Here is a 27837-nt window from a genome sequence, read left to right on the forward strand (position 1 = left end):
AATGGTACTAATTTGAGATGTAGAAATATAAAAAATTTAAAATAGTAGAGATGAGGATTGAAAATGAGTTTGAGATTTTGAGCATATTTTATATTTTTTTAATAAAATTTCATAAGAAAGTAAAATAAACTTCACAATTTCATGAGGGCAATTTGGATTATTCATTCAAAATTTTGACCACTGAATAGTTTTTATTACCAAAATGGTAAATTCAAAGGAGATATGTGTAATTTTCAAAACTTCAAACATACTAATAAGTGAAATTATTAAAAACCTCAAGAGAGGTTTCTGAAATTATCCCCATACACTAATAATCCCTCCATCCTGTCGTATCCTACAGAAGGTGTTGTACTTTTTCTTTTGCTGTCCCAACATTGGTATCACCTTGTGTATATGTGGCAAATTATTTTTCCTTGAATTTTCATTTCTAACCTTTGTTGAAGGCCTATTAACTTAGCGTTTAACTTTTGCTAGTTTATAATGTAATATATCTCATATTAGTGCGTCTATTCCACAAGCTGCAACATGTAACTGAGCATCTGCTGCTTTTGAAAGTACAACAAAACAATAGTAGTCTTGTTGTCCCACTTGGTTGTTTAAACAAAGGGGCAATCAAGAGGTGTCGGATTAAAGTTTACAAAAGTTATTCAATTGTTATTCTTTTTTTTTTTTTCGCAACGACAGGACATTTTCATTGCTTTAACGAGAAAGAATACATATACGAGCAACGGCTCGAGAGAAGCTATACAAGAAGTGTTCTAAGAACACTGAGGAAACGGTCTTTCCTCATCAACAATAACGCCTAAAGCATCATCACTTAGTTATTCGAAAACACACTTTCCAAAGAGTAACCTGCTGAGTTTTTGGGAACCGGGGAGTATTACTGCTATTATCTACCTAGTACTATGATCTTCACCAAAGATCAGAAAAGAGAAATTGGTCATCGACCCATCATTGGGAACCCGAGGGACGTTGAACCAGTCCTCCATCATTCATCTTCTTCATCAACCTGCCTACCTCCTTTTCCTCGGTTCTAATCAATATATCATTCATCATTTCCAATCACTCAACATCATCAGAAGCGTTAAACTCCACCAATCATCCATTCCATAAACTTTTCGGGCAAAGCAGAGCAAAAAGGAAGGGGGAACGCACGAGGAGTTGAGACCACCGGAGTTGCTGCTGTAGAAGTCGCTGGAATGCCGCCGCCACCACCACCACAATATACCTGAGAAGGACGGTAAAATCCCTTATTTCCTTATCCAAATTTAAATTGAGTTTGGTGCTTGAGTCTTGTTTTTGAATTGATGTAACCTTGGATTTTTTTTTTTTTAATGTTAATTAAGTGCATGTTAGTTTTAGAGCTAAAATTTGCTCATTTTGACATTAAAATGGTGTCCTTCGTCTGATACAAATGTAATTCCTGAATTCATTTCTGTGACTTTGAAACAGTTGTAGCTGTCTAGTTAAAAGATTTCCCACCTGTTTGATTGGAGGAATGACCATTGTAGAACGAGTTTAAAGTTGTCAAATCCTTTACCTAATCTTTGATTGGTCCCTATAGGTATGGATCTGTCATTCTAGATTAGATGACCCAAAATTGGACGAACTTCATTCCTGAGTCCTGAGCAATTGGCACTTTTGCTCCCATTCCGGAATTTAGCATACAAAACCAAAAAAAAAAAAAGATAGAAATTGAAAAGGAACAAAGCTCCACGTCCAGAGCAGCAGACTAACAAACTTGACTGTTCATCATCTTCTTGACCTTCATCTTTCTCTTCCTCCTTTGGCCCCTCTCCCTTCTCTTCTTTCTCTCTCCTCTCCTTCCACCATGTACTCTTCACTCCCCTCTCTCTCTCCATCACTGCTCTTGCTCTTCTCTCAATCCATTTTCGAAACAGAAGAAGGCAAATCTGCTGCCATGATGGATTTCTTTTTTCTTTTTTTTTTTTTTCTAGTGATTTGCATTCAAAATTGTAGTAGATCCAAAACACTTGCAGTCAACTATGTCTAATTCTGGCTGCCATGATTTTTTTTTTTTTTTTAATGGCTAAGAAAGATTTGCACTTAGGGGGGCTTCTTTTGTTATGCTGATTGACCATGAATTCAGGTGCATAATATGAAGAGAAATGTTTCGATAATATTGAATCATTGAGGTTTTGATGTTGATTTGTTGCGATTTGCTACTGGTTCTGGTTTGTTTAATTTGTTATATCACATGAAATCAGATAAGAAATTCGAGTTATGATCATGGAATTTCTTGAGAAAGAGACCTAGAAATTCTCTTGAAGCAGCAGGACACGAAGAAAATGCAGGAAAATTTTTATAAAAAATTGATTCCTACAACAAAGCAATCACTACCAAACACGTGTTTACACCAAAACCAAAGGAGATCCCTCAAAAGTCCATTGTCATTGCGGGGGTTATAGTTATTGCCATTCCTGTGCTTGAGCCAAACAGGTGGTCAAATTACATTCCAAAAATTGAAAATTATTATTTTTATCATAGGTGATTTGGTACCTCTAAATTCAATATTAAGAGTAAACTCTAATTTAAATGGAGCGCGACATTAACCAATTCTTTATTCCGTCCTTGTATACACCATATATTATTTTGAACCATATATTATTTTTATTTCTTTTTTCGGATCGACGGGCTTTTTTTTTCCTAGTTAATCTGTCCAACACTAATTTTGGGCGTGACAAAGACTTGATGGAATTGGATGGATGCATCTCTTATTCTAAAAACAAAACTATATACACAATTAAACAGAATAATGGCCTCTAGTGCATGAACCACTAAAACTCAAAAAGTATAAATAACACCTTTCTTGTTATATTTATATACATTTGCATCCAGAGAAGGAAAGAAAGGAAGATGGGGGACCGGAAAGGAGGGTTTTGGTATAAAGAGCTATTTCCATTCACAGCCATGGTTGCAACACAATGCATCAATGTCGGTGTGAGCATCATCTTCAAAGCAGCCACATTGAAGGGCTTGGACTTTCGTGTCTTCATGCTGTATTCCTATTGCATTTCAGCTCTTCTTTTCCTCCCTCTTTGCTACTTCTCCCACAGGTAATTTAAGATTCTAAATAACAGGCCTTCTTCTTAATTTCCCTCTTCCTATATAATAATCAAACTAGCACCTTTGTTCATTCCTCTTTTTTTTTTTTTTTTTTTTTTGCCGTTAATTAACAGGAAATCACAGCTTCCTCCATTAACTATTGGTCTCCTTGGTAGATTTCTCTTCCTCGGGTTTCTTGGGTATACGTGGATACACACTTTTATCAAGCTTAGTAATATCAACCATGATAATTTATTTACTTCTTTGTTTTAAAGGAGCTTACCAAAATTTTGTTTTGGAATTGTAATTTCAGCTTTTCCGGTCAATATCTTGGATACATCGGAATCGAGTATAGTAATCCAACACTGGCTTCCGCCATGACCAACCTTACCCCGGCTTCCACATTTATCCTGGCCGTCCTCTTCAGGTCCTCTCTTATTTTTCTTCTTAATCCATTTAGCCATTGATTTTAGCAAAACATCATGATCACCTATAAAGCAAACGAGGCATGATGATCAATTTTCTATGCTAATTAAAGTCACCAATGATTATTCCATCAAGAGTTTTTTCTAATTGGGATTAATGCACCTAATTTTCTATTTAAATGTAAATGCTCAAACTTTATTTCCTCTACTGTTGTAGTAATAACCAGAACCAGAGGTCTCAGGTTCGAATCCTCCCGTTTACACTAAAAAAAAAATCTATTTAAAAAAACTAAAAAAAAAAAAAAAGAACTAGAGTGGATTTAGTGAACTAAATTGGGGAAACTCAAATCAACTCCATTAATAGATCAAAATTACAAGAGATTAGTGATGATTAAATGGGAAAAAAGAAGGTGACAAAGGAAGAAGAAGAAGGAAAACTTGAGGGGAAAGAAATAATGAGCTCGGAGAGCAAATCAATCTCTGCAAATTTGGTTAAACAATTCAGGCCTAACAAATGAGTTCCCAAATAGATTCTTCAGCTAACAAGCTACAAAAACAACAAATAGGTTGAAAGCGTGGTTGCCAAGAGGAAAGCGTGACTCCAGTAGCTTGAAAGCGTGCTTCTGCCTTCATGACCCAACCTAATTTCTGCTACAGTTCCTCAAAAACTCAGCTTCATGACACCTACTTTTAGACACTTTCCTGATGCAACTGTACTTTTTCTAACCCATGATTTAAAAGTATAATAACACTTGAAACTCTTTTCTTTTTTGTTTTCCAAATTATAGATGAGGAACTTGACCAATATTCATTGTCATGATCAGGATGGAAAAGCTAGAAATGAAGAGCTGGACCACCCAGGTTAAGATAATTGGGAGTGTAATAACGATTGCAGGAGCCCTGCTGGTGGTTCTGTACAATGGCCCAGTGCTGATAAGGAGCTCTACATCTTCAGCTTCTGTTCTTGCACAACACCCAGCACTTGTTACCATCGCCGGCGGAACCAAACACTCGGATTGGGTCAAAGGTGGTGCCCTTCTCGCTGTTGAATATGTAATTGTCGGCTTATGGTGTATTTCTCAGGTAACATATTGAAAACACAAAATTGGCTTGTACATTTTGAAAGGTCATTAGTTTTTTCAACAATTGCACCCACTTGAATCGCTCTCTCTCTCTCTCTCGGTTTCCTTCATATTGCCTAGGGGTGTCAATTGAACTTTTTGAACTGAACCTCATAAATTATACCCGATTTTTGGATTTTGGCCTTTTAAGTTTCAGGTTCCAACAAAAAAGCTCAAGCTGAACTAATTGAGCTTGGCCCGAGTTCATAATTATATGCATAATTATATATATTTTATATTTTATAAATTACTATAAATTTATATAAATTTTATTATAATTTATGTCATAATATGTATAATTATAAATTATACATGTTATTATCTATATATATATATATATATAGGGTCTTAATCGAACCTTAGTCTAACATGACACAAACTTGACTCACATTTAGCTGCGACCTAATACTTAGATACAAACTCTATTTGACCTAATTAAAACTTAGGCTCTACAAGCTGTATTCGGCCAAATGAGTCGGGCTCAAGCTAGCCCAACCTCATCAATAGCCCTATCATCGCCCCTTTATATTCTTGAACCATTTGCTTTTATTTTCCTACTTCTTGAAAAAGATAAAAATTTCAAAACAAAATAAGATTTTGTACTACTTTTCCTACATGAGTATAATATTCAATTCAAACTCATCTTTTTATTACTACATTAGTCTATATTGCAAAGAAAAGAGTTCTTATGCAGTTATTTCTATAAACTCCTTATAATTTTGTAAAATTAATGCAACCGTCACTCTAGTTTGTTATACTTTTCGATGGAGCTTTTAATTACATAAAAGAATTATCTCATTTGGTTATTGTGTATTGCAATAAAAACATTCCCCTATTAATTTTAGGGTCCTGACTCTGCCACTGTTTCTAGGCCAAGGTCATCGCAGATTACCCAGCAGAGCTAGCTGTGGTCTTCTTCTACAACTTATCATGTCTGATCCTAGCAGCTCCTGCTTGTTTAATGGGGGTAACAAATTCAAGTGCTTGGAATATACTAAAACCTGATGTCCGGCTGTACTCAGTAGTGTATTCCGTAAGCATGTAGACCTAATTTATGCTCAGTACTTCTGGAATTTCAAACTATATCTATTACCCACTGCTCATATAGCTAGGGAGTAATCTATGCACTGAATAATTTTTCTTTTTTTCTAGGGAGTAATGGGATCAGGCTTTGGTATCCTTATTCAAACATGGGGCGTACATATAAAAGGACCTGTATATATAGCTTCATTCATGCCATTATCAATTGCCATTGCTGCAATTATGGGCTTCATATTTCTTGGGGATGACCTCTACCTTGGAAGGTAGGTATCAATTGATCATGAATTTAGATTTTGGTGCTATTGTGCAATTGTTGTATTTCTTTTCAAACATATTTTGCTGTACACTCGTATATGAGAACAACAATAGATACAAGTATACATCATATTTTAAAAGATTTACATCAACCATATAATACTTGACCCCCTAACCTCACTTGACCCATTCCCACCCCCATTCCCCAAACCATTCATATACATAATACTTCCTTGTTTTATACACACACACATATGATATACACATATATAAGGTTGCTTACCAAATGTTTTTCTGATTTGCAGTGTGATCGGATCCTTGATCATATCTTTAGGGTTTTATGCTCTAATATGGGCAAAAGCAAAAGAAGACTGTGAAAAGGGTGATGAGTTTGGGGCATCTTCCAGCCAAAATGCTCCATTACTAGGCCAATATGATGATTCAACAAATGAAGGACGTGCATCTGCCATTGCTTGAATAATAGAAAACGATTACTTTCTCAACCACTCATAATTTTTACCTTGTTCAGAAATTTGTATTGTGTCGATAATGTTTCAAAAATTTTAAAATATGGGAGGCAATTAATATTTTTTAAATTTCAGTGGTGCTATGAGTAATAATGTGAAGATTCTCAAGGGAGGCTTTTGAAATTAACCCTTTTCAATGCTTGGGGCATGGCCCACGCTAGGAACGGCAATTAATATTTGCTTTTCAGTTTCTTTTACAAAAGTTAATTTTCGAATTCTTGAGAGCTGAGTACAAAAGTTTTTTTTAGGGATAATTTCACAAACCTCCCCTGAGATTTCTCACAATTACAAAAAGCTCCACTCAAATTTTAAAAATTACATATACCTCCCCTATTTTTACTGTTTAGTAACATTGTAGATCCAAGAATTTAGATTTTCTTTCAAAAATCCAAAATTGCCTCTTTGTACAAAACTAGGAAAGAAAAATATATACACCCAATCATTTTCTTCCACACTTTGCATAAATCAACAAGCCAAATACCTAACAACCGTCCAAGTATAAGTTCTAAAATCAAGTAGCCATTTAAAAGATTCCAAATTACATATATAATATCAATACTTGTCACAATAAAAAAACACATACACAAAATCCCGTTGACAACCAATTTTATACTCCCAAATTAAATATTAATGCTCAAATATCTTTTCAATATAAACTAATTTGATCTAGAACCACCATTACAACTCTCCTATAGTCTTAAAAATATTAATATCTCAAAAGTAGAGAATAAATTCTATCTCCACAATAAAATCATAATAAAAAATTTCAAATCCAATGAAAGAAATCATTATGTAATTATTGACATTTTATAAAAGTTTTTATTAACAACAAACAATGACAAATTGACATATAATCTACTGCAATCATCAATTTCCTATTTCAATCATCAATTTCATTATTTTTTTTCTATCACTACAATTCTCTTCATTTCCTTCTAATTTGACATATAATCTACCCCCTTTGTAGATTTTGTAATTTCAATTTACTAATATCAACAAAACTGAAGATAATAAAAAGAGATTAAAAATTAACTAGAAAATAGACAAGAGACAAAAAAAATAGAATTTTTTTTAGGTTTTGTAAATTTATTGCCTTAAATTTAAAATTGTCTACTAAGTGGAGGACATTATAGGTATTTTACTGTATCAAGGGAGATAAGTATAATTTCTTAAATCTGAGGGAAGTCGAATGAAATTGTTAGAAATCTCAATGGAGGTTTCTAAAATTATCGCTTCTTTAAATGTGCGAGTAAGGTTGTATTATTCAAAGACATAAGGTTACAAAATTGATAATAAAAGGTAATGGTTGTTGAAAGCCACATAATTTTATTGGTTTTCTCACGTCTTTTCGTGATAATTGTGGTGTCTTGTAGTTCATAAAAGGACTAGATGGTAAAGACATAAGGAGATTTGTATTTCATAAAAGTTTTTTGGTAGTTCAATTACTAAAGGTGCTGGACAAGTCATGATTGTACAAATAGGGACCTTATTAAACTAAGGAAGTGCTATGACACAATTCTTGAATTTTTTTTATTACGGGTGGAATTTAAATCCTAATCTATAGTCCAAAGAGGGACTTAAGACCTTCCTGATGGCCACTGTCTCAGTGTTTTACAAACAGAGGGACCTGAGATCAACAATAATAAACTATTTAGTCAATTTACAAATAGAAGGAAAATATCGATACAGAAGAAAGAGAAAATGGTGATAAGTACTGACGCAGCAAGAGGGACCTGAGATCAACAAAGTCAAAATCAGCGGCTAAGATTAGAGTCTCAGGAATTAGAGGTGATCAGTTCCATTTTCTCATTTTTCTCCTGCTTCTTAAATTCAACTATTCTCTTGCTTAAAAAAGAATTTTTTAAAAGATCAAGATTCAAGCTAAATAATAATATAACTACAAGATTAGGTAGAATTTGATAACTACACGTCTTTAGACCTTTTCATAGATAGAGAAATCTAAAAGATGGCCCTTCAATCTTTTTTAAAGATCAAGCTAGAGAATATAACTACAAGATTAGGTAGAATTTGATAACTATACATCTTTAGACCTTTTCATAGATAGAAAATTCTAAAAGATAGCCCTTCAAAGAAATTTTGCTAGGACTATAAACTACTTGTATTTTGTGTTCTTTATAAATTCAAATTTTCGTCCCTGCAAAAATTTGAAATTGCTATCTGATGTATTCGCAACTTTAGATATGCTGAACCTCGTTTCCTTAAATTAAATTTTCTAAATTCTATCTATGGTTGTATGCAGGATGGACATAAAGCCATTTATATGACGCTTTTACAGCTTCCATTGCTAATTTTTCCTTCCCAAGTACAACTGCATTCAAACTGATGTTACACAAAGATTAAGCTAAAGACGCTCAAAGAGAAAGTATGGTGCATTTGGAACATGAGCTTTTGGGCGGTGGTATACACAGACTGATCACAGTCGTTTTAATCATCATATAAATCTTCATGGGTTCCCTTAACATACCAAGTCCACCCTTGTAGTAAACCTGCTGGATAGGGTACGTGATCCAAGGGTTGGAGTGGGCCTTTTGGTCAAGGTTCAAATTTATGTGTCAGATTTGTAAGGCTTGATGATGGGAAAGCAAAGCAAGCAAGTTCAACCTGGTTTGACAAGTTGTGGAGTTGCCATGCCCAAGTTCACATGATAAAGGTTTGGCTTTAAATTATTTGATTGCATCGCAAACATAATTTCTAATATATTTTTTTATCTTACGAACATTATATAACAACAAGTGTTACACTAATTATTTCAAATAATTTTTCAAATAATCTCCTCTCCCGTCCAAACACAATGTCATTTTTCATCAGAAAAAAAAAAAAAAACATGAAAGGTACTCCAAGTGGGAGTAATCTGAAATCCCATTGGGTTACAATACCTCCTAAACTACAGCCCCACCATACACAACACTTGTGGGGACAAGGGGAAGGAACTGTTGTAGGTGCAATTGTTCCTGACGATTTTATGCATTTTGCACACCGTGTAATTTTATTTACATACGGCATAATTTTAGTACAAAATTTTATGAACCCCACATATATTATGAAAATCGAGATACAAAAAGTGATTTGAATCGCATATTTTTTTTTTTTTATCAAAATCTGGCCTTGAACAGCTCAGGAGCGGTCCTTCTTATGACCACTCCTGCCCCTCATCCCACTTGTGGTGTCACTCTTTTCACCGAACGCACGTACGTGTGTCAACATCAAACTTAATTGCTTTTTTACCAAGTTAGGTGCACCTTCATTCTCCCTAGCCGCCATCAGGGTCTCTTTCAAATTCTCAACTACTCTAAACAGCAAATCGAGTTCTGCAATGAATTGACGCATATCCATTTTCAGAGCTGCATAAATCCCCAAAAATACGATTTGCTTCATGCCACAGTCCCTTATGATTCTGAAAAATCCTGCCATATATCTTATGTTTGCCATTTTTTGATGGTACACTTGACTCAACATTGCACGCTTATATTTCTACAAAACGTAGCTTGGTGAGCCCTACAAGTGTTATATACTATAGGTAGAGGTGGCAAATCAACTCATTTAATTAAATTATTCATACCCGTCCATGAATAGATGGGTATGGATATCTTAAATTTTTGTATATGGGTATAAATGGGTTACCCAATAATACCTATTTAATAAATGGGTATTATTGGATAACCCATCAAACCCATTTAAAATTCTCTTCCCCCAAGTTTCTTCTTTTCCCCCACCCATTTTTTTTTTCAAATTTTTTATTTTGTCATGATGTTAACTACTTTTGTTTCATTATTATTATTATTATTATTTGTTGGTTTTATCTTATTATTTTATTTTCTCTTAGTTTGTTAACTTGCTCATTTTTCAGCATTACTAATTTATGATAAATTTTAGCCTATTTTCTTATCTTTCTAAAATGAAATTTTAAATTTATTATGAAAAAAATGTTAGGGGTTCAAAATTTTTGGATTAAGTTTTTATATTAATTTTTATAGTACTTAGTTCAAATTTTTATATTCTTATTATTCAATTATTAAATAATATGTAATTTTGTGACATAGAGTATAAATGAAAAAAATTGATAATTAAGTTTATTGAACATTATAAATAAATATTTAAAACTAATGATGGGTACAAAGAGTGGTATAAATTGATAACTTAGTTTGCAAAAATGAATTTAAATGAGTTTACAAAAAGTTAAAATAAATGGGTTATAAATGGGTAATTGGGTTACCCAATTCATTTTTTGACTTGTCCATTTATACCCATCTAATTAAATGGGTATAAATGAGTTGACTCACTTATACCCATTATCCATTTTACCCAACCCAAACCCGCCCAAGTCACCCATTTTGACACCTCTAACTATAGGGCTGTAGTTTATGAGGTATATGTAATGCACTTATACGTATATAAAAATTCAATGTAGCAATTTCACGTGTATGCAACATTCAATATTTGAATAAAAACTAGGTGGGGAATATCGTGCATCAAACGGGTGTTTGGTGCTTCTGGTTAAAGAAGATTTTTCATTAAACAAATAATTATACATTCTGAAAAGAAACAGTCATCAAATATGACAAATTTAATAATAATACATTCTGATTGCAACACACACTTGCATATTTTATTTTATCAATACTTTTACAATTTTACTATTCCCAAAAGGCCTCTACAGATATCAGTTGAAAATCATCCAAAATGAGATATAAGTTGTTTCAGACAAAGAAATACCCTTCCTACGGCTAGTTATAGTAACGTGTTAATTGCACAGCATGTTAATATATCTTTGTGTTAATTGTACAATAAAAACCACACTTCAATTAATTATGTCGATAACATCATTTGAATAATCATACCAACATATAAGTTTATATGAGTTGTATTCAATGCAAAAATGGTTGCAAAATAATTCCATATTTCAAAAATATCTAGATGTTTTCATAAACCAAAACTATAAATGTATCAAAATGAGGACATTTTGGTAAATAAATCTAAGCACATACTGCCTTCAATTGTACCAAAAGATTTTAAAAAAATTACACAACAATTCACATTTTCAAAAAATTCATATTCATGCGGTTGAAATTTAAACCCCCATTTAACCACAACTTATTCTTATATTATATAAGAATATATTAATCCATTTCATCTTCAAATCCAATATATACAAATTCGAAAGGTACATCCTTACAATTAAAGTCATGCAGTGGGTAGTGAATTTTTCTGAGTCAATTCCTGACATGTTCAGCCGTGTGAGGTTCATACGTCTTAAAAGTGGCCAGTGACCTCCGACCACGTGGTAATAAGCTAGCAGCGCATGTGCCTGTCTTCAAAAAATCCTGATGGACGATTTAGACCACATGGCAAAAGGGTGTAGCGGCTCACGTGGGACAATGGGGGGACAACACATAACCCTCCCATCCACCATCCACGTATTCGCTTTTAGCATCTTGGACTGCTAGACCCTTTTTGCCACGTGGCCGAATTTTTAGACGTATGGATCCAAATGATTGAGCATGTTAGATGGATGACACGTGACTCTCTATCTACCATCCACGTGTCCATCTCGAGCACCTTCAATCATTGTATGTGGATGGCTGAGTCGGTGAGAGATTCTAGTGAAATAATGAAGATAAGAAGTTGCAGCTAAACAAGATTCCATGAATGAGAAAGAAGGAATTAGGTTTTTATTATTTAATAGCTTTTAAGGACCAAACATGTTTGATATTTTTATTTCAGCCCCTTGGTTTTAAGGAATTGTAAATCAAACCATAAAAATTTTTCACATTATCTTTACTCCATTATTTCGATCCCAACTTTTCCTATTATGTAAGGCCACTCTTTTCTCTAAAATTGCCACACAAAGGGGGGAGGGATCATTTGATGTAAACAAAAACAAAATTTTGTCACTTTATATTTTTTTCAAATTACCCTTACTAACTATCTAATATAATCAATTATCAATTATGGTTATGAATTATTTTTAAATAATTATCTATTTATACACTTTGTTTTGGTTAATTTTTTAATATCTATTGTCGAAAACATAAAGCCAAGTTTTCTGAAAATGATACTAATAATGTTTTCCTATTCATTGCACGGACACAAGTATAGTTTTGTGAAAGGGAGTCTTTGTATTATGGGTAAAAAAATAAAAAAAAGTCCCTTGTGGTTAATCTAATATACAGAAAAGCCTCACATGGTTTCAAAATATACAACACGACCCCTCATGCTTTGAACTAAATTGTAAAGGTGACAGAATCCGTTAAACTTAACGGAAATGCACGAAATGACCAAAATGCACTGATTAATTAAGCAAAAGACAGCTCAAAAAAATCATTTATTTTATTCTCTAAGTAGAGAGAATTGAGGGTTAAGGGGAAGAATAGGTATATTTGATAAAAATTAGGCATAAAAAATTATTTTTAGGTTTCAATAAGTCATTTCCATTAAGTTTAACGGATTCCGTCACCTTTATAATTTAGTTCAAAGCATGAGGTGTCGTATTGTATATTTTAAAATCATAAGGAACTTTTCTGTGTATTAGACTTATCACAGGGGAATTTTTTGTTTTTTACCCTTGTATTATTTGCAAACTCACAAGCTTACCAAGTCTAGGGGTATATTTTCTTACCATTTTATTTTTATATACAATTAAAATATAATTACGACACAAATATGACATTACTTTATTGGACCTCATTTAATCTATCTAATACATTGACTCCTAACTCTTGAATTCGATCGAATTCACTCTCTGATCCAAGTTTGAAGACACCAAGACGTGCTGTCAGGAAGATGGGTCTGCGAATCACAAAAAGGCTATAAAAAAAAAATGCATTTGTATAATAGAGAAAATACCGGTTGTTAGAGGCAGGGGACTTAAATGAGAAGACATGAGCAAGATTGGGGACCCCAATGAAATTAAGGAGGAACGGATTATGAGAGCCAAATGATGATATTCGTCAACTGTCTGCCACAACATTGACGCCATGTTTTTGCTATTGTCCAGTTTTACTTCTACGTTAATCATTTTTAGTTGCCCAGTTATGAGAGCCAAACGATAAAAAAAAAAAAAAAAAAAAAAAAGAAGCTCCATCTGCTTTACTTTTCTCATTATTATTAAAAATAATAATATAAACACTCATAATTTAGACTATTGAACAATTTAAATGCTGAAAGTACCCTTAGGGCATATTTAATAATAAATTTTTTATTACTTTTTAGGGATACCTTTGTACTATTAATTATAATTTTTTTAAATTTTTTCGAAGAAGAAGAGAACAACATTAATTTAAAGTTGTACACTTCCATTTAAAAAAAATTGAATAAACCCAAAAGTTATACACAACCCTAAAACAAAAGGTCTAGCACTTTAGTCAAGGACTAATGAACAATTGATCATCGCTTTTAAAAATTTCATCCGTTATTAGTTATACAAAAATTTAAATCATTATTATCAGGTTCAGGGATCGAATTTTATACTTGACAATTAGAGGTAGGAATGTTGTAGAGAGGGACGGGAGGGATTAAAAAAAAAAAAAAACTTACTAGTAAATATCAAGATGGGCAATTTCGTCTCTCCAAGTATTTTGTAGTTGTTTTCTCATCTCATTAAGAAAAAAAGAGCCGTGGAGTACTTGGAACATTTTTAGACTTACGCATGCACTTTTGGACTACGAACTTAGTGAGTTTGCTAATTAACCCCTTATTTTCGAACTATTACAACACCCTTAAACATTCTGCCATTTACAAACGTGATTCCTCATTCACGAGTTTTTGGCCACAATAACTCTGTTCTCGAAAATTATTCCCATTGTAACATAACATGAAATCAAATATCCATGCTGATTTATTTGTTGCGCCACGTGGACTTTTGATACAAATATACAATCTTGAATTTTCCCCATCTTTACTGTTTCTTTTTTCATGGCATTATAGTGTAAGCCTTTTTTCCTAGATTTTATTTTGAGCAAGGAAGAGTTGGAACTTAAACAGCGCAGAAGAGTTAGGAAATTTTGAATGTAAAACTTTTAATTCTTAAAATCTCAACCTTAGCTACTAGTGAAAATTTTCATTACATGAGATACATCATAAAAACTATCTCAAACTCTATAGTCTCGATTTTTTAAGAATTTAGTAGGTAACAAATATTATTTTCATTTTGCTGTTGATTATCGTATGATCAATATATAATTTTTTTTCAAATTTTTTTAATTGTTGGCATCTATTTTCCTCTTTTTTTTTTTAAAAAAAAAAAACTAAAGACGGCACTTCATACTATATAATCATGTGAATTTAGGTATCTTGGAATATTTTCTTAAATTTCAATGTGTTAGTTGATCAAGTAATTAATCCTTGATTTTTAAAAAAAATTACAAAAATATATGCCATAGAATTTTAATGTTTTGATTTCTAACTTATCTTTTTCCCTTATATTCTTTTGCAATATAATTTTTTTGATAAATTCTTACGTTAACTTATTCTAATAATGTTTTGAATAATAGATATAGTTATTTATTTATGCGTAGAAGTAATTTAACAAGAAAAAAAAGTATTATTGAGATGCGTATTTTTTTTTTGGAAAAGAAAAAAAGGAAGGAAATATTAGTAGTTTTTTTTGGCAAAAAGAAGAAAATAGGAAACCTGAGTAGGGATGGCACGGGCACCTGCCCCATGGCCCGCCAACCGTTAGAAAAATTAAATGTGTGTGTGTGTGTGTGTATATATATATATAAATGGGTATATTAAATGTGTGTGTGTATATATATATATATTAGGTTATTAGTATATTAAATGCATATTAGTATATATAATATTAATAATTATACATGTATACTGATAGAAATTATTAATTAGTTATACTAAATTTACTAATACATTTATATTAAATACCTAGTGGTAATTGAAGAAGGAAATTGAAAACTTGATGACTAACAGCATGTTTTGGCAGGATGATTCTTAAAATTCAAAATTGATAATTTGACTACTTTAATTGTATTTATCTCGTCATGTTGGATTGTATTTAAATAAATTTTGTTTAATTATTTTTATGAGTTTTAATTGTCAAATTATAATGGATAATGACTTGGTTATGTGCTAATATTTTAAGTAATTGATTTTTGACAAAATTTTGATTGCAATACAAGTATAGGACAAATTTTTAAGAGCCCTTATGAGTGCCCTAACGGGGGAGGCGGGGTGGGGGACCCCTCCCCACCCCACCCACCTCGCCCTATTGCCATTCCGGAACCTGAGAGTCTTATAGGGTCAAATAGGTTATAGAGGAAATATGAATTAAAATTGTATTATTATGAGAATTCTTTAGTAAACAAGGTTGTTTTAAAAGAAAAACTCCTTCATAAATTTCAACCCTAATCTTAATTTTATTTATGCTTCCATCCTCCTGACACCCTACCTAACAATTAACATTTTTTAATTTAGCCAAGATGTGTGTATAAATAGCAAATTATGTACACAAATTTATCTACTTATATCATAAAATTTTTTTTAACCACTTCTTTAATTTATATATATATCACATAAAAAAAGTGTTAAAATTATTTTCATAAAATTATGGTATAATTTTATAAACCTCCCAAGAGGTTTCTGACAATTTTACTAGCCTCTCCTGAATTTTGCAAAATTACATAAACCTCCCATGAAGTTAAGGTTTTGATAACAAAATTTGTCTAATTAGAAAAAGTAACATTCAAAAAGTACTTTAAGGAGAGAGATGAAATTTTTATTCCATAAATACCCCTTATGCATGTATATAAGTTGTATTAGTAAAAGAATATAAATAATTTAAAGTTAAAAATAATTAATACATATATTTCACCACTCAAAAAGTTCATATTTAATAAATTAAACAACATAAATAAACAACAAAACTACACTAATGATCACAAGATTTAACAAAATAAACTAGTCATCTCTTTTGATATGATGTCTGCAATGATTCTTGTGATTTTGAATAGAAAAATTTTTGAATTTTCTTTTCCCTCCATTCTCCTTTACTAATATCTAATGATTAAGTAATTAGAACATAATTAACTATTAGTAACTAATTAATGAAAATAACTATTGAATTTTTTTTAATGATGAACAATGACTTGTATTTACAAAATAACATCAATTGATATACTTAATGGAGGAAGGAGGGAAAAAAGACAAAATTTGAAAATTTTTTCTATTACAAGATTCATAGCAAACATCATGTTGAAAGAAATAACTATTCTATTTTGTTGAATATTGTGATCACTAGTGTAGTTTTATTGCTTATTTTTATTATCTAACTTATTAAATGTGAACTTTTTGAATAGTGAAATGTGTTGTTTAATTCCTTCAAAAAAAATGTGTGTATTAATTGTTTCTAACTTTTAATTATTTTTATTCTTTTACTAATACAATTTATATATATGCATAAAGGATATCTATGGAATAAAAGTTTTATCCCTCTCCTTAAAATACTTTTTTAATATTATTTTTTCTAATTGGACTAATTTTGTTATCAAACCTTAATCTTAGGGAAGGTCTATGTAATTTTATAAATTTTAAAGGAGGCTAATGAAATTATCAGAAACCTTGGGGGAAATTATCCCTAAAATTATTCCAAATAATCTTTTATCTAAACACGTGGGTTTGTTTGGATTGAAGATTGTTTGAAATATTTATTTGTGATAATTACTGTAACACTTTTTATGATGTGATATATATGAGATAAAAAGATGATTGAAAATTATGTATATGATGCAAGCAAAACAAAATTTTAAATTTTTTTTTGAAAACCTCTTAATCCAAACAGACCCACTTATTTAACCTCTTTCTCTTTTAAGTGTGGGATCCGCTTGTCCCAAGTCCCAACTTGACAAGGACCGGTTAGCCCCCACACGTTTGCAGTTTGCACCCACCACCTTGATTGACTTAAGAATTTGAACATTTACCTTGTTAGAAAGGGATAATTGCAGAAACCTCCCCTGAGGTTTCTGACACTTGCACTGACCTCCCCTCTAGATTTAGAAATAGCATTCAGCACCCCTAAACAGGAACAATTCGTTGCAGAAACCTCCCCTGAGGCTTGATGTCCCATTAGAAAATTATTTGTAGAAGTGATATTAGAAATTTCTTCCAATTTTGCCTTGATCTTGCTTGACAATTAGTATTAACAAGGGAAGGGCGTAGGCATTAAGGATCAAGCAAGTTCAGGAGGTATAAATGCAACATATTTTTCATTCCAATATCTAGCTTGGTTTGACGAGTGTTTCGGAATTAAATGCAATTAAATTTTAAATTTACCCCTAATATAACAATTCTTATAAAACAAAAGAATTACACATACAACAAATTAACATCTCCATAATTATAACTACAATAGTTATTAACTTTTTTGATAAAATATAAGAAAATCATAAACCATAACAAAAATTAATACTAGAAAAGAAATATAGTGGTTGTATTAATAAGGAGTAAATTCCCAAAAAGAGAGTTTTTAAACTAACTTTCTAAAGGGTAGCGATTTTTGAGTCTCTTCCCAAAGGGTGAAAAACGCATCAATGGAATGCGTTCTTCTAAATAAAAATGCAACTTTCAAATACGTTATTTTAATTTTCATAAATTTGTTTAAATATGAAAAATTGGTTAAATAACGCATAACATACCAGCTCTTTATGGAAAAAATTGGTTAAATAGCGCCCAAAGGAAAACTAGTATGTTTTGTATTTAACATAAATTAAATATGTGAAAGTTAAAAAAAAATTGCCCATAATATACCAGTTCTTTATGGGAAGCTGGCAGATTTTATATTTAATACGCTATTTAACCAATTTCGTTGGCCTGTGGAGCTAATTAACCAATTAGCGCATTAACTAATTAGTTAATTAGTTAAACAGAAATTAGTTAATTAGTTAATTAATTAATTAGATAATTAGTTAGTAAATTAGTTAAGCAGTTAATTAGTTTATTAGTTTAACATGCAAATAGTTTGTTAGTTTCGGACAGACAACAGCTTTAGTTAATTAGATAAATAGAAATTAGTTAATTAGTTAATTAGTTAATTAATTAATTAGATAAGTAGTTAATTAGTTAATAGTTAATTAGATAATTAGTTAATAGTTAATTAGTTTAACTATGCAGAAATAGTTTGATTTGTTAATTAGTTAATTAGATAAATAGAAATTAGTTCATTAGTTAATTAATTTAACTATGCAGAAATAGTTTGATTAGTTTAATTTGTTTAACAAATTAAACGTTGGTTTTGATGAAAGTACTCAAACCTTTCACCTGGTAAAGTCAAATACAATTGGGGGTATTCTAGTAAATTTATACACTTTTACCTTTTAAATTGGCCCCAACTTTTTCTAGGGGAGGTTAATGCTATTTCAAAATTGATAGAGGAGGTCAATGCAAATGTCAGAAATCTCAGGAGAGGTTTCTGCAATTTTCCCTGTTAGAAAAATATGGACCGTAGACCTTGAGGTGCGAGTTGTAACTTAATAACACTGCCGGTAATTACTGACGAGTCACGTCCGTTCGTGCCTTTAGGACCACACAAAGGCACGTGCTCAGAGCGCAAGAGTCAGGCCACTCCCATCCACCTACCCCAAGTGTGTGCCATCACACAAAAAGGCACGTATCATATTCTTGTACTATATAAGATTGAGTTTTGATCAAAAAATAGGTTGAATTTCAACCGCATAGGTGGAGGATTTCTGGAAATGTGAAATATTATGTATTAGTTTAAAAACTTTAAGTACAAATTAAAGAACCATGTATTTGGGTATGTTTACTGAAATGATCCCATTTTAATACATTTAAAGTTGTCATTGATGAGTCATCTGGGTATTGATGGAATGTTTAATTATGTGCAACCATTTTTGCATTTTGTACAACCCATATATGCTTGTGTGTTGGTGTAATTACCGAAATATTCCTTAACTACCAATAATTCCCCTTTTCAGCTGCAAATAACCGTTTGAGATGTTGCTTTGTCTGAAGCGTTTGAATGGCAATCGAATTTAGGAAATGAGCCAACGATTTCTCTATCAATGGTAGGAACCCATTTCTCTATCATTTATAATCTGCATTTATGAGCCACAAACGTTGGTCAGTTTATCCCCTTTCAGTTTCAGGAGTTAAGTTTTCCCTTTTTGTCTTTATCTACAACGATTTGCCTCATCGTTTTCTCTTCCATCCAAGATCAACTCTGAAATTATCTATTATTTCGTCATTAATTACACCCAATTCAATTGCCCAACCGTTGGTATGTTAATTAGGGGTGGCAATCGGATCCGTTTCGGGTTGGCAGGTCGGGTTAAGACTCGGGTATAACAGAAAAACCCACTAACCTGAACCTAACCCGCCAACCAGAAACGGATCAGAATACTAGACACAAACCCAAAAATTTTGAATTGGCGGGTTGACGAGTCGACCCAAAATGATTCGAAACTTAATTTTAATTTATTAATTTATCACTGTAATTTCTAATAAAATCAATTTTGTACAAGACTAATTAAATAATCAAGTAATAAAAATTTAAATAAATAATCCCAAACCAAATCTAAAATAAATTAAAACACTGTAAAAGTGTTTTATCCCAAACCAAATATAAAATAAATTAAAACAGTATAAAAGTAAAAAATAATATAATACATTATTTGTCCAAATATAATAATTTCAACTTCACATAAGTTAAATAAATTTATTTAAGACTAAGTGATTAATGCCTTTGAAAAAAAAGAATAACTTAGTTTAGTTAAATAAAATAATTTTTATGTTTGTTGAATTATTTTTAATTCATAAAACCGGTTATCGGGTCATATCATGTCACCCACGGGTTAATCCGAATTCGACCTATTTTCTTTTTGGACCCATCGGGGTTCGATCCGATTCTGACCCGAACCCGCGAAACCTCAACCCAAATCCATTAATTTTGTGTTAGGTTCGTGTCATGTTTTCAGGTCGTATCGGAAATTGCCACCCCTAATGTCAATGCCTAAATGGTTGATTATCAGTTTCTCCCTATTCGCATTCTAGGATTGGAATAATTCTATCTGGCTTCATACTAATCAGCTTAAAATGCTCTTCAGTTCCAGCTACTCCTGGTGGTTCAACGTGAGGTTAGATTTCACCCTCCCCCAATTTTTCAGCTCCTCCCTTAATTATGTCGGTGTGTTCTTAGTACCTACAATTAGCGACTCTTATTGCGTTGTCTAACCTCAAATGGTCTGGGTTGGTTATAATCTTATAGGTTTGCAGCAATAGCAAGCAAGAGCTCTCAATGGAGATTCTGCAATAAGGTTAACTTTCTGTGTTGCTCTGCCTTTCTGCATTACCAACGACCTTCAATTTGACACAGTTTTATTGTAACGCTGTGTGAATTGATTGATTATATCGTTTACCTTTTCATACTAAGTTTTATTTTTTTCTCACCATATACTATTGTTTGTTCAACAAAAAAACCTCCTTCCCCCCTAATATTCGGTAGAAAATTGAGGTCGATGTTCAGAATTGCGACGGCATCAACCTCTTGGACGATTGGTACCATCAAAACATTTAAGTCTTGCTAGGATGTCTCGACGCTTAATTATTATTGTCACTTAATTATGATTTCCAACGAAATTCCTGGCTTTTCTTTTTTTAGATTATGTTAAAATAAATTATACAAATATTATTATTATGATAAAAAAATTTCAAAATTGCGATGCATTTACCAAAAAAAGAGCGTTCAAGTGCTAAAGTATTTTTAGATTCGTTTAAGGGTGCGGTGTTTTTGATTAAAAAAAAAACTTTTGAGTATTAAAGGTACTTTTAAAACTTTTGATGAATATCATCTTATAAAATTATAAGCAAAACTTTTGATGCTAAAAGCACCTTTAGTAAAAAATTCAAATTTGATACTCTTTTGTATCTTAAAAATAAATATTAAATTTAATTATTTTATCCTATATTATGAACTAAATAAAGAGATAAATATATTTAAAAATTTTTAAATTATACATTATTTAATATAATAAATATTTATTGAACTATGTATTTAAACAATGTACTTAAAATCACTCAAACATTTGATAAGCACTTTTTATTAAGGGATAATTTGAGAAACCTCTCATGAAGTTTTGACTATTCACTAGCCTCCCTTTAAATTTTAAAAATTATACTAATCTCCTTTGACGGTAATTATTTTATAACATTCAGACCCAATTGCTAATGAAAAAGTAATATTAGAAGAGAAAAGATAATATGATTCTATCATTGCCCTTCATCTATGACATTATTTAATTAATTTAATATCAATCCACATATTAAAGAAAAACACTTAAATTTGTTATTTATCATTAAAGATCAAATCATCTATAATATCAAAAATAGTATATTATATTATATTTTTCACTTAATACAAGATTCAAATTACTCTTTTCAGTTACATACCCATTGTCAAACATGATTAACAATAAATAATAAAAAAATTTACACCCAAAATATTAAAGAGAAACAAACATTAACATCATAAATAATCTTGTCAATATATTTAGGTTGGTTGTTGAGAATCTTATGGTATTAAAGTTCATTTTTTGTAATATTTTGAATACATAATTTTTGGATTATTTGTTAAAGATAAACAAAATTCAATTTATTATAACTTACAAATAAAAAATTGCATAATCATCCAAAAAATGAGTAAGAGAGAATGTTGGAGAAAAAGAAAAGAGAAAAAAAATGACTTCTGTTTCTTTTTTTTTTAAAAAAAATTTAAGTTTCATTTATTTGATATATCAATTATGTATCAAGTGAAAATTAATATAGTTTTTTTGCAATTACTAAGGGAAGTAAGTGATATTTTTAAAACTTTTGGGTGTCAGCTGATATTAGGAGAAACCTCAAAGGAGGCTTTGACTGATATTATCCGAATGGAAATTGATCATCGACCCTCCATGAGGGAACCATCCATCATTCGTCTTCATCAAGCAGTCCTTCTTTCCCCTTGCTCTAATCAACGTATCATTCACGTTCTTCATCGTCTCCGCTCAGTCATCATCATCAGAAGCATTCAACTCTACCAGTCCAAAAACCATTTTTTTTCCTTCCTCTTGAAAGTTTTCTTTCGAAAAGTGCCCATTAAGACTTCAGTCAAGAGAAATATATGTATATAAAAAAGGGACAAAGCAGAACAAAATAAACGGGGAACACAGGAGGAGTTGAGACTACTGGAGTTGCTGCCGTGGAAGCCGCTGGAATGCCACCACCACCACCACAATACACCTGACAAGCACGGTGAAATCCCTGATATCCTTTTCGTTTTGCTTTTTACAGCTGTAAATTGAATTAGGCACTTGAATTTTCTTTCTGACTTGAAGTAACCTTATGGGACATAGAATTCTTCTATTTTTTTTTAATTTTGTAATTTATTTTTCTCCTTCCTTTTTTACGTACTATTTTTTTTTTTATTGTTATGGAATGTGATTGAGTAAGTCAAGAGCGCATTATTCTATGATTTTTCTGAAAGAAGCTTTGGAATTAAACATCTCCTTATTTTATTTGACTTTTATGTGTGTAGATTTTTTTATGTTAATTAAATGCATGTTAGTTGTGCAGCTAAAATTAGCTCATTTTGACATTGAGATTAGAAGAGTGAAACTAATCTCACTACTGATTTTACTGGATGTAGGGAGGTGTTTGAGGGAAAATTCCTGATCTTCCTCCATCACAAATGTAATTCTCGAATTCATTTCTTAGACTTCGAAAAACCTGCAATTGTTTAGTTAAAAGGTTTAATTTGCATTTCAAAAAGAGATAATTGGACAAACCTCCCCTGAGGTTTGCCTTAATATCACTTAGCTCTCTCGTGGTTTCAAAAATCTCTCCTATACCTCCCCTTGATTGACATATTTTGTAGCATCATCAACTCTTGTGCGTTTAAATATTCATAAAAGATGAGAGATAACGATTTTCTTCCATTTGTACCCATTTGTTGTCCTTTTTATATATATTAGAGCAGCATTTAAGACCAAAATAAACCTAATGGGGAAAACTCAAATTGCAAGTGAAGTAAGTGCAATAAAGAGAGGTTGAAGCATATAAGTAGTTTTACAAGTTTGCAATGACTAGTACTCCAACTCTAAGATTATAAAGGCAGCAAGACAACAAAATAAGAAATACAAGTTAACGCAAAATGAGCAATTTCAAAAAGAGGAAATTAGTAGAAGATATTGTAACAAATCGTAACAAGTTCTAACATTCAAAGGGGCTCTTATAATTCACCAACATCATTTAATATAAAGAATTTATATTATGGTTACAACAGGAAAGCGACAACCAAGATTTCAGAGAATGAAAGAAATCCAAATGAGCTATATTTGCCTCCAATGTCTGTTTTATGTGTTAGGTAATAGTAACGTCAGAAATTCTTTGTCTTTTATTGCTACAAGGAAAAAAAAGTCGTTATTATAATTAGTTTTGTTAATTGTGTCTTGATTTTTTTACTCTCCAAATTCGTTTTCTTTTGTGCAAATTTTAATTAATCAATTAGGGGTTTCTAGTAGAGTAATGTGGTCAGTTTACCACCCGTGATGGAGACATCTTGTCTAGTCAATCTGATAGGGGAGGTAAGAGAGATTTTTAAAAATACAAAGATGTTAAGTGACATTTAGGTGAACCTCAGAGGAGGTTTGTGAAATTATCCCATTCTAAAAACGAAAATTACTTTTTTCATAGGTGACTCAGTACACTTAAATTCAATACTAAGTGGAAATTTTAATTTTCTTTTAAAAAACCCTTTTTCTAGACTTTTACTCGGCCGGACCTTTACCAAGTCGGATATTAGTTCCTTTTCTTTACCTACCTTTTCTTTTTCTTTACTTTTATTTTTTAAAAAGTCCACAAAAAAATCATTTTCAAATTAGGTTATTATATTTATTTGTATTTTCATGTTTAGTTAAAAAATAGGGCGCAACATTAACCTATTCTTAATTCCATCCTTGTATATACTATATGTTCATTTGAACCAAAATAAAAATTGCACTTGATTCATGTACCATATTTACTAAATGTACCCTATTCAACAAGATTGCAAGATGATCCTATGACATTATTTTCAGCATTAAAGTAGTGTGAATTAGTTCTGATCTAATCGAATCTTGTAGGCTCTTTTTTTTTTTTGGGGATCTATGAGCTTTTTTCCTCAGCTAATCTGTTCGACACTAATCTTGATTGGTTTTGGGTGTGACAAAGGCTTGATGGAATTGGATGCATGCATCTCTTCTTCTAAAAACAAAAATTCATATATAACCAATTAGAATAATGGCCTCTAGTGCATGAACCACTAAAACTTAAAAGCATAAATAGGAGCGATAATATACATTTGCATCCAAAGAAGGAAAGAACGGAAGATGGGGAGCTGGAAACGAACTTGTTGGTATGGAGAGGTTTTTCCTTTCACAGCCATGGTTACAATGGAGTGCATCAATGTTGGTATGAACACCATCTTCAAAGCGGCCACAGTGAAGGGTCTGAACTATCACGTTTTCATGCTTTATTCCTATGGGATAGCAGCTCTTCTTCTCCTCCCTCTTTGCTACTTCTTCCACAGGTAATCTACAATCCTAAATCACAAGCCTTCATAATTTTCCTCTCCCTGTAATAATCAAACTAGCAAGTAGTAACTTATGCATTCTTTTCTTATTTCTTAATGTTAACAGGAATTCTCGGCTTCCTCCATTTACCTTTGGCCTCCTTGCTAGATTTTTCTCCCTCGGGCTTCTTGGGTCTGTGTGTTTGTGTCTATATATCAGGGTTCATATCAGAAAGCATTACACACACATAAAGCAGAATGCTTTCTGATATGAACCCTGGTAATTTGTTTAAATGTTTGTTCTAAAGGAGCTTATCAGACTTTTGTTTTGAAATGTAATTTTAGCTTTGTAGCTCAATATCTTGGAAATACAGGAATCGAGTATAGTACACCAACATTGGCTTCCGCCATGAGCAATATTGCACCGGCTTCCACATTTGTCCTGGCCGTCCTCTTCAGGTCCTATTTTGCTTTTCTTTCTAAAGTGATTAGCCATTTTCGCTACTCTTCATGCCTGTTTTGGAGCAAGCGAGATGTAATAATGGATTTTCAACACTAAGTCATAAATGATTGTTCCATCATGAGTTTTTCTAATCATTGTTAATTCAACTAATTTGCTATCTAAATGTAAATACTAAAAATTATTTCCCCACTTTTATTTGCTTTCAATGGTTGCCTTTGTTTTTTCAAAATAATGAGGGAATACTTGGGCCAATCGATATTTCTTGTCATGATCAGGATGGAAAAGCTAGAAATGAAGAGCTTGAGTAGCCAAGTTAAGATAATAGGGTGTGCAATAACGATTGCAGGAGCCCTTGTGGTGGTTCTGTACAAAGGCCCAGTGCTACTAAGGAGCCCTGCATCTTCAGCTTCTGTTTTTGCACAGGCAGCACTAGTTACACTCACCACTGGCACCAAACAGTCGAATTGGGTCAAAGGGGGTGCCATCCTCGCTGCTGAATATGTAGTAGCCTCCCTTTGGTATATTTATCAGGTAACATGTTAAAAGCCAAAATTGTCCGTTTCAATTTTAAATTTTATTAAATTTGTCCTACTATTGCACCCCCTTGAATTTCGATAGAATCTTTTTTTTTTTTCTCTTCACATTGCCCCGTTATATTCTCGAAGCCTTTGCTATTATCTCCCACTTTTCGAAAAAATAAGAATTTCGACACGAAATAAGAATTACATGAGAATGAAAGCTTAATATTCATTTGGAACTCTCATTTTTTTGTACCAGATTGCTTAATATTCTTATGGTGCAGTTGTTTCTGATATTGTTATTGTCTTAAAACTCTTTACAATTTTGTAAAATTGTTGCAATCATCATGCTGGCTGGCTATTGTTTCTTCATAGAGCAACTTGTTTTATTAAAAAAATTATAGCCTTTGTGTAGTGCACTTAGAGCATTCACCTACTAATCTTGGGGTCTTGAGTCCACCACTTTCAGGCCAAGGCTATTGGGGAGTACCCGGCAGAACTGGTTGTGGTCTTCTTCTACAACTTATCATGTATGATCATAGCAGCACCCGTTTGTTTAATCGAGGTACCAATTTCAAGTGCTTGGAATATATTCAAACTGGATGTGCAGTTGTACGCGGTTTTGTATGCGGTGAGCACATAAACCTAAATTTTTTTGAGTTACTACTAGAATTTCAAAATAGAAATGTATCTCCCAGGCTAGTTACATCTGCTACTTACTGCTCATGCAGCTAGTTGGAATGGAAATCATATCGAATCGATGCACTGAAAATTTTTCTTTTTTCTCTTTGGCTTAGGGAGTATTGGGGACAGGCTTCGTTATTCTTGTTCATACTTGGTGCTTACACGTAAAAGGACCTGTATATGTAGCTTCATTTAGGCCATTATCAATTGCCATTGCTGCAATTTTGGGCTTCATTTTTCTTGGCGATAATCTCTACCTCGGAAGGTACATCTCACATGATCATGATTTTAGATTTTGGTGCTGTCGTGCAACTTTTGTACTTTTTTTTTTTCAAACACATTTAGATATACACTCCTATCAATATTTGTACTAATTCTCAATTATGAGAACGGCAAATGTATAGAAATATGCATCGACCATTTAGAAATATACAGAATCCCAACCCACCTTCCTCAATCCCTTTACTTGGCCTATATATATATATATATAGGATTAATCTTTCCTACACTGACAGTGTATACACTGTTAGCGTTGGATGAATGACAACTATGTAAAATTTGAATTTGAAATTCAACTTTTATACAAATATCATAAATTTAACGATGATAGTGTATACACTTTCAGTGTATATAAGATTTACTCATATATATATATATATATATATATGCACACTTCCTTCTTATATATAAAAGAGCATTTATATCAGATGTTTTGCTAATTTGCAGCGTGATCGGATCATTGATCATATCGTTTGGGTTTTATGTTCTAATATGGGCAAAAGCACAAGAAGCAAGTGGAGACAAATCACAAAGTGGTACTATTTCTAGGGAATCTGCCAGCAGAAATGCTCCATTGCTAGACGAATATGATGATTCAACAGATGAAGGTCATGCAACTACCACTGCTTGAATAATCAAACACATTTATTTTTTGAACTAGTGATTTACTCCCACCTTTTACCTTGTTCAGCGATTTCTTAGAATCGAAAAAAAAAAAATTTTCTCTTGAGATGTTGGACACTTGTTTAGATAGCATTTGTGCATCTTCCACGGCATATTGAAGCTGTTCTATGGATACATGTTGTATGTTCTCCACAGAAGTATTCCATCGCAAAATAATCTTTTGGCTTTGTATGGTCTCACACTTTTAGTTGGATCATTTTTTG

The 27837-nt window shown here is 32.0% G+C and overlaps 2 protein-coding genes across 5 annotated transcripts; both read left to right on the top strand.

Moving 5' to 3' along the window:
* Positions 1–730: 730 nt before the first annotated feature.
* LOC113699144 (WAT1-related protein At5g40240-like) lies at positions 731–6822 on the top strand. Of its 3 annotated transcripts, none has more exons than XM_072058177.1 (8): positions 731–1240; positions 2860–3077; positions 3201–3238; positions 3380–3493; positions 4316–4574; positions 5484–5645; positions 5765–5916; positions 6214–6822. In XM_072058177.1, exons 2-8 carry the CDS (start codon positions 2946–2948, stop codon positions 6383–6385), a joined length of 1029 nt encoding a protein of 342 aa, XP_071914278.1. In that variant the 5' UTR covers positions 731–1240; positions 2860–2945; the 3' UTR covers positions 6386–6822. The 3 variants fall into 3 exon arrangements, with proteins under 3 accessions (XP_071914278.1, XP_027075081.2, XP_027075080.2); XM_027219279.2 differs by having other exon boundaries at positions 732–1240; positions 3201–3266; XM_027219280.2 differs by lacking the exons at positions 3201–3238; positions 3380–3493.
* A 15534-nt stretch (positions 6823–22356) lies between these two features.
* LOC113698755 (WAT1-related protein At5g40240-like) lies at positions 22357–27801 on the top strand. 2 transcript variants are annotated; one of them, XM_072058178.1, is made up of 9 exons: positions 22357–22710; positions 23105–23148; positions 24781–25024; positions 25134–25199; positions 25352–25465; positions 25745–26000; positions 26457–26618; positions 26785–26936; positions 27398–27801. In XM_072058178.1, exons 3-9 carry the CDS (start codon positions 24825–24827, stop codon positions 27579–27581), a joined length of 1134 nt encoding a protein of 377 aa, XP_071914279.1. In that variant the 5' UTR covers positions 22357–22710; positions 23105–23148; positions 24781–24824; the 3' UTR covers positions 27582–27801. The 2 variants fall into 2 exon arrangements, with proteins under 2 accessions (XP_071914279.1, XP_027074488.2); XM_027218687.2 differs by lacking the exon at positions 23105–23148.
* Positions 27802–27837: the final 36 nt, after the last annotated feature.

This window comes from Coffea arabica, chromosome 7c (assembly GCF_036785885.1).
Source record: "Coffea arabica cultivar ET-39 chromosome 7c, Coffea Arabica ET-39 HiFi, whole genome shotgun sequence".
Classification (NCBI taxonomy): Eukaryota; Viridiplantae; Streptophyta; class Magnoliopsida; order Gentianales; family Rubiaceae; genus Coffea; species Coffea arabica.

Coding starts and splice junctions, on each gene's coding strand:
- LOC113698755 (XM_072058178.1), top strand. CDS start 24,825: ATGGGGAGCTGGAAACGAACTTGTTGGTATGGAGAGGTTTTTCCTTTC. Junction 25,200..25,351: donor TTCTCCCTCGGGCTTCTTGG/GTCTGTGTGTTT, acceptor ATGTAATTTTAG/CTTTGTAGCTCAATATCTTG. Junction 25,466..25,744: donor GTCCTGGCCGTCCTCTTCAG/GTCCTATTTTGC, acceptor TGTCATGATCAG/GATGGAAAAGCTAGAAATGA.
- LOC113699144 (XM_027219279.2), top strand. CDS start 2,878: ATGGGGGACCGGAAAGGAGGGTTTTGGTATAAAGAGCTATTTCCATTC. Junction 4,575..5,483: donor GCTTATGGTGTATTTCTCAG/GTAACATATTGA, acceptor CACTGTTTCTAG/GCCAAGGTCATCGCAGATTA. Junction 5,917..6,213: donor GATGACCTCTACCTTGGAAG/GTAGGTATCAAT, acceptor TCTGATTTGCAG/TGTGATCGGATCCTTGATCA.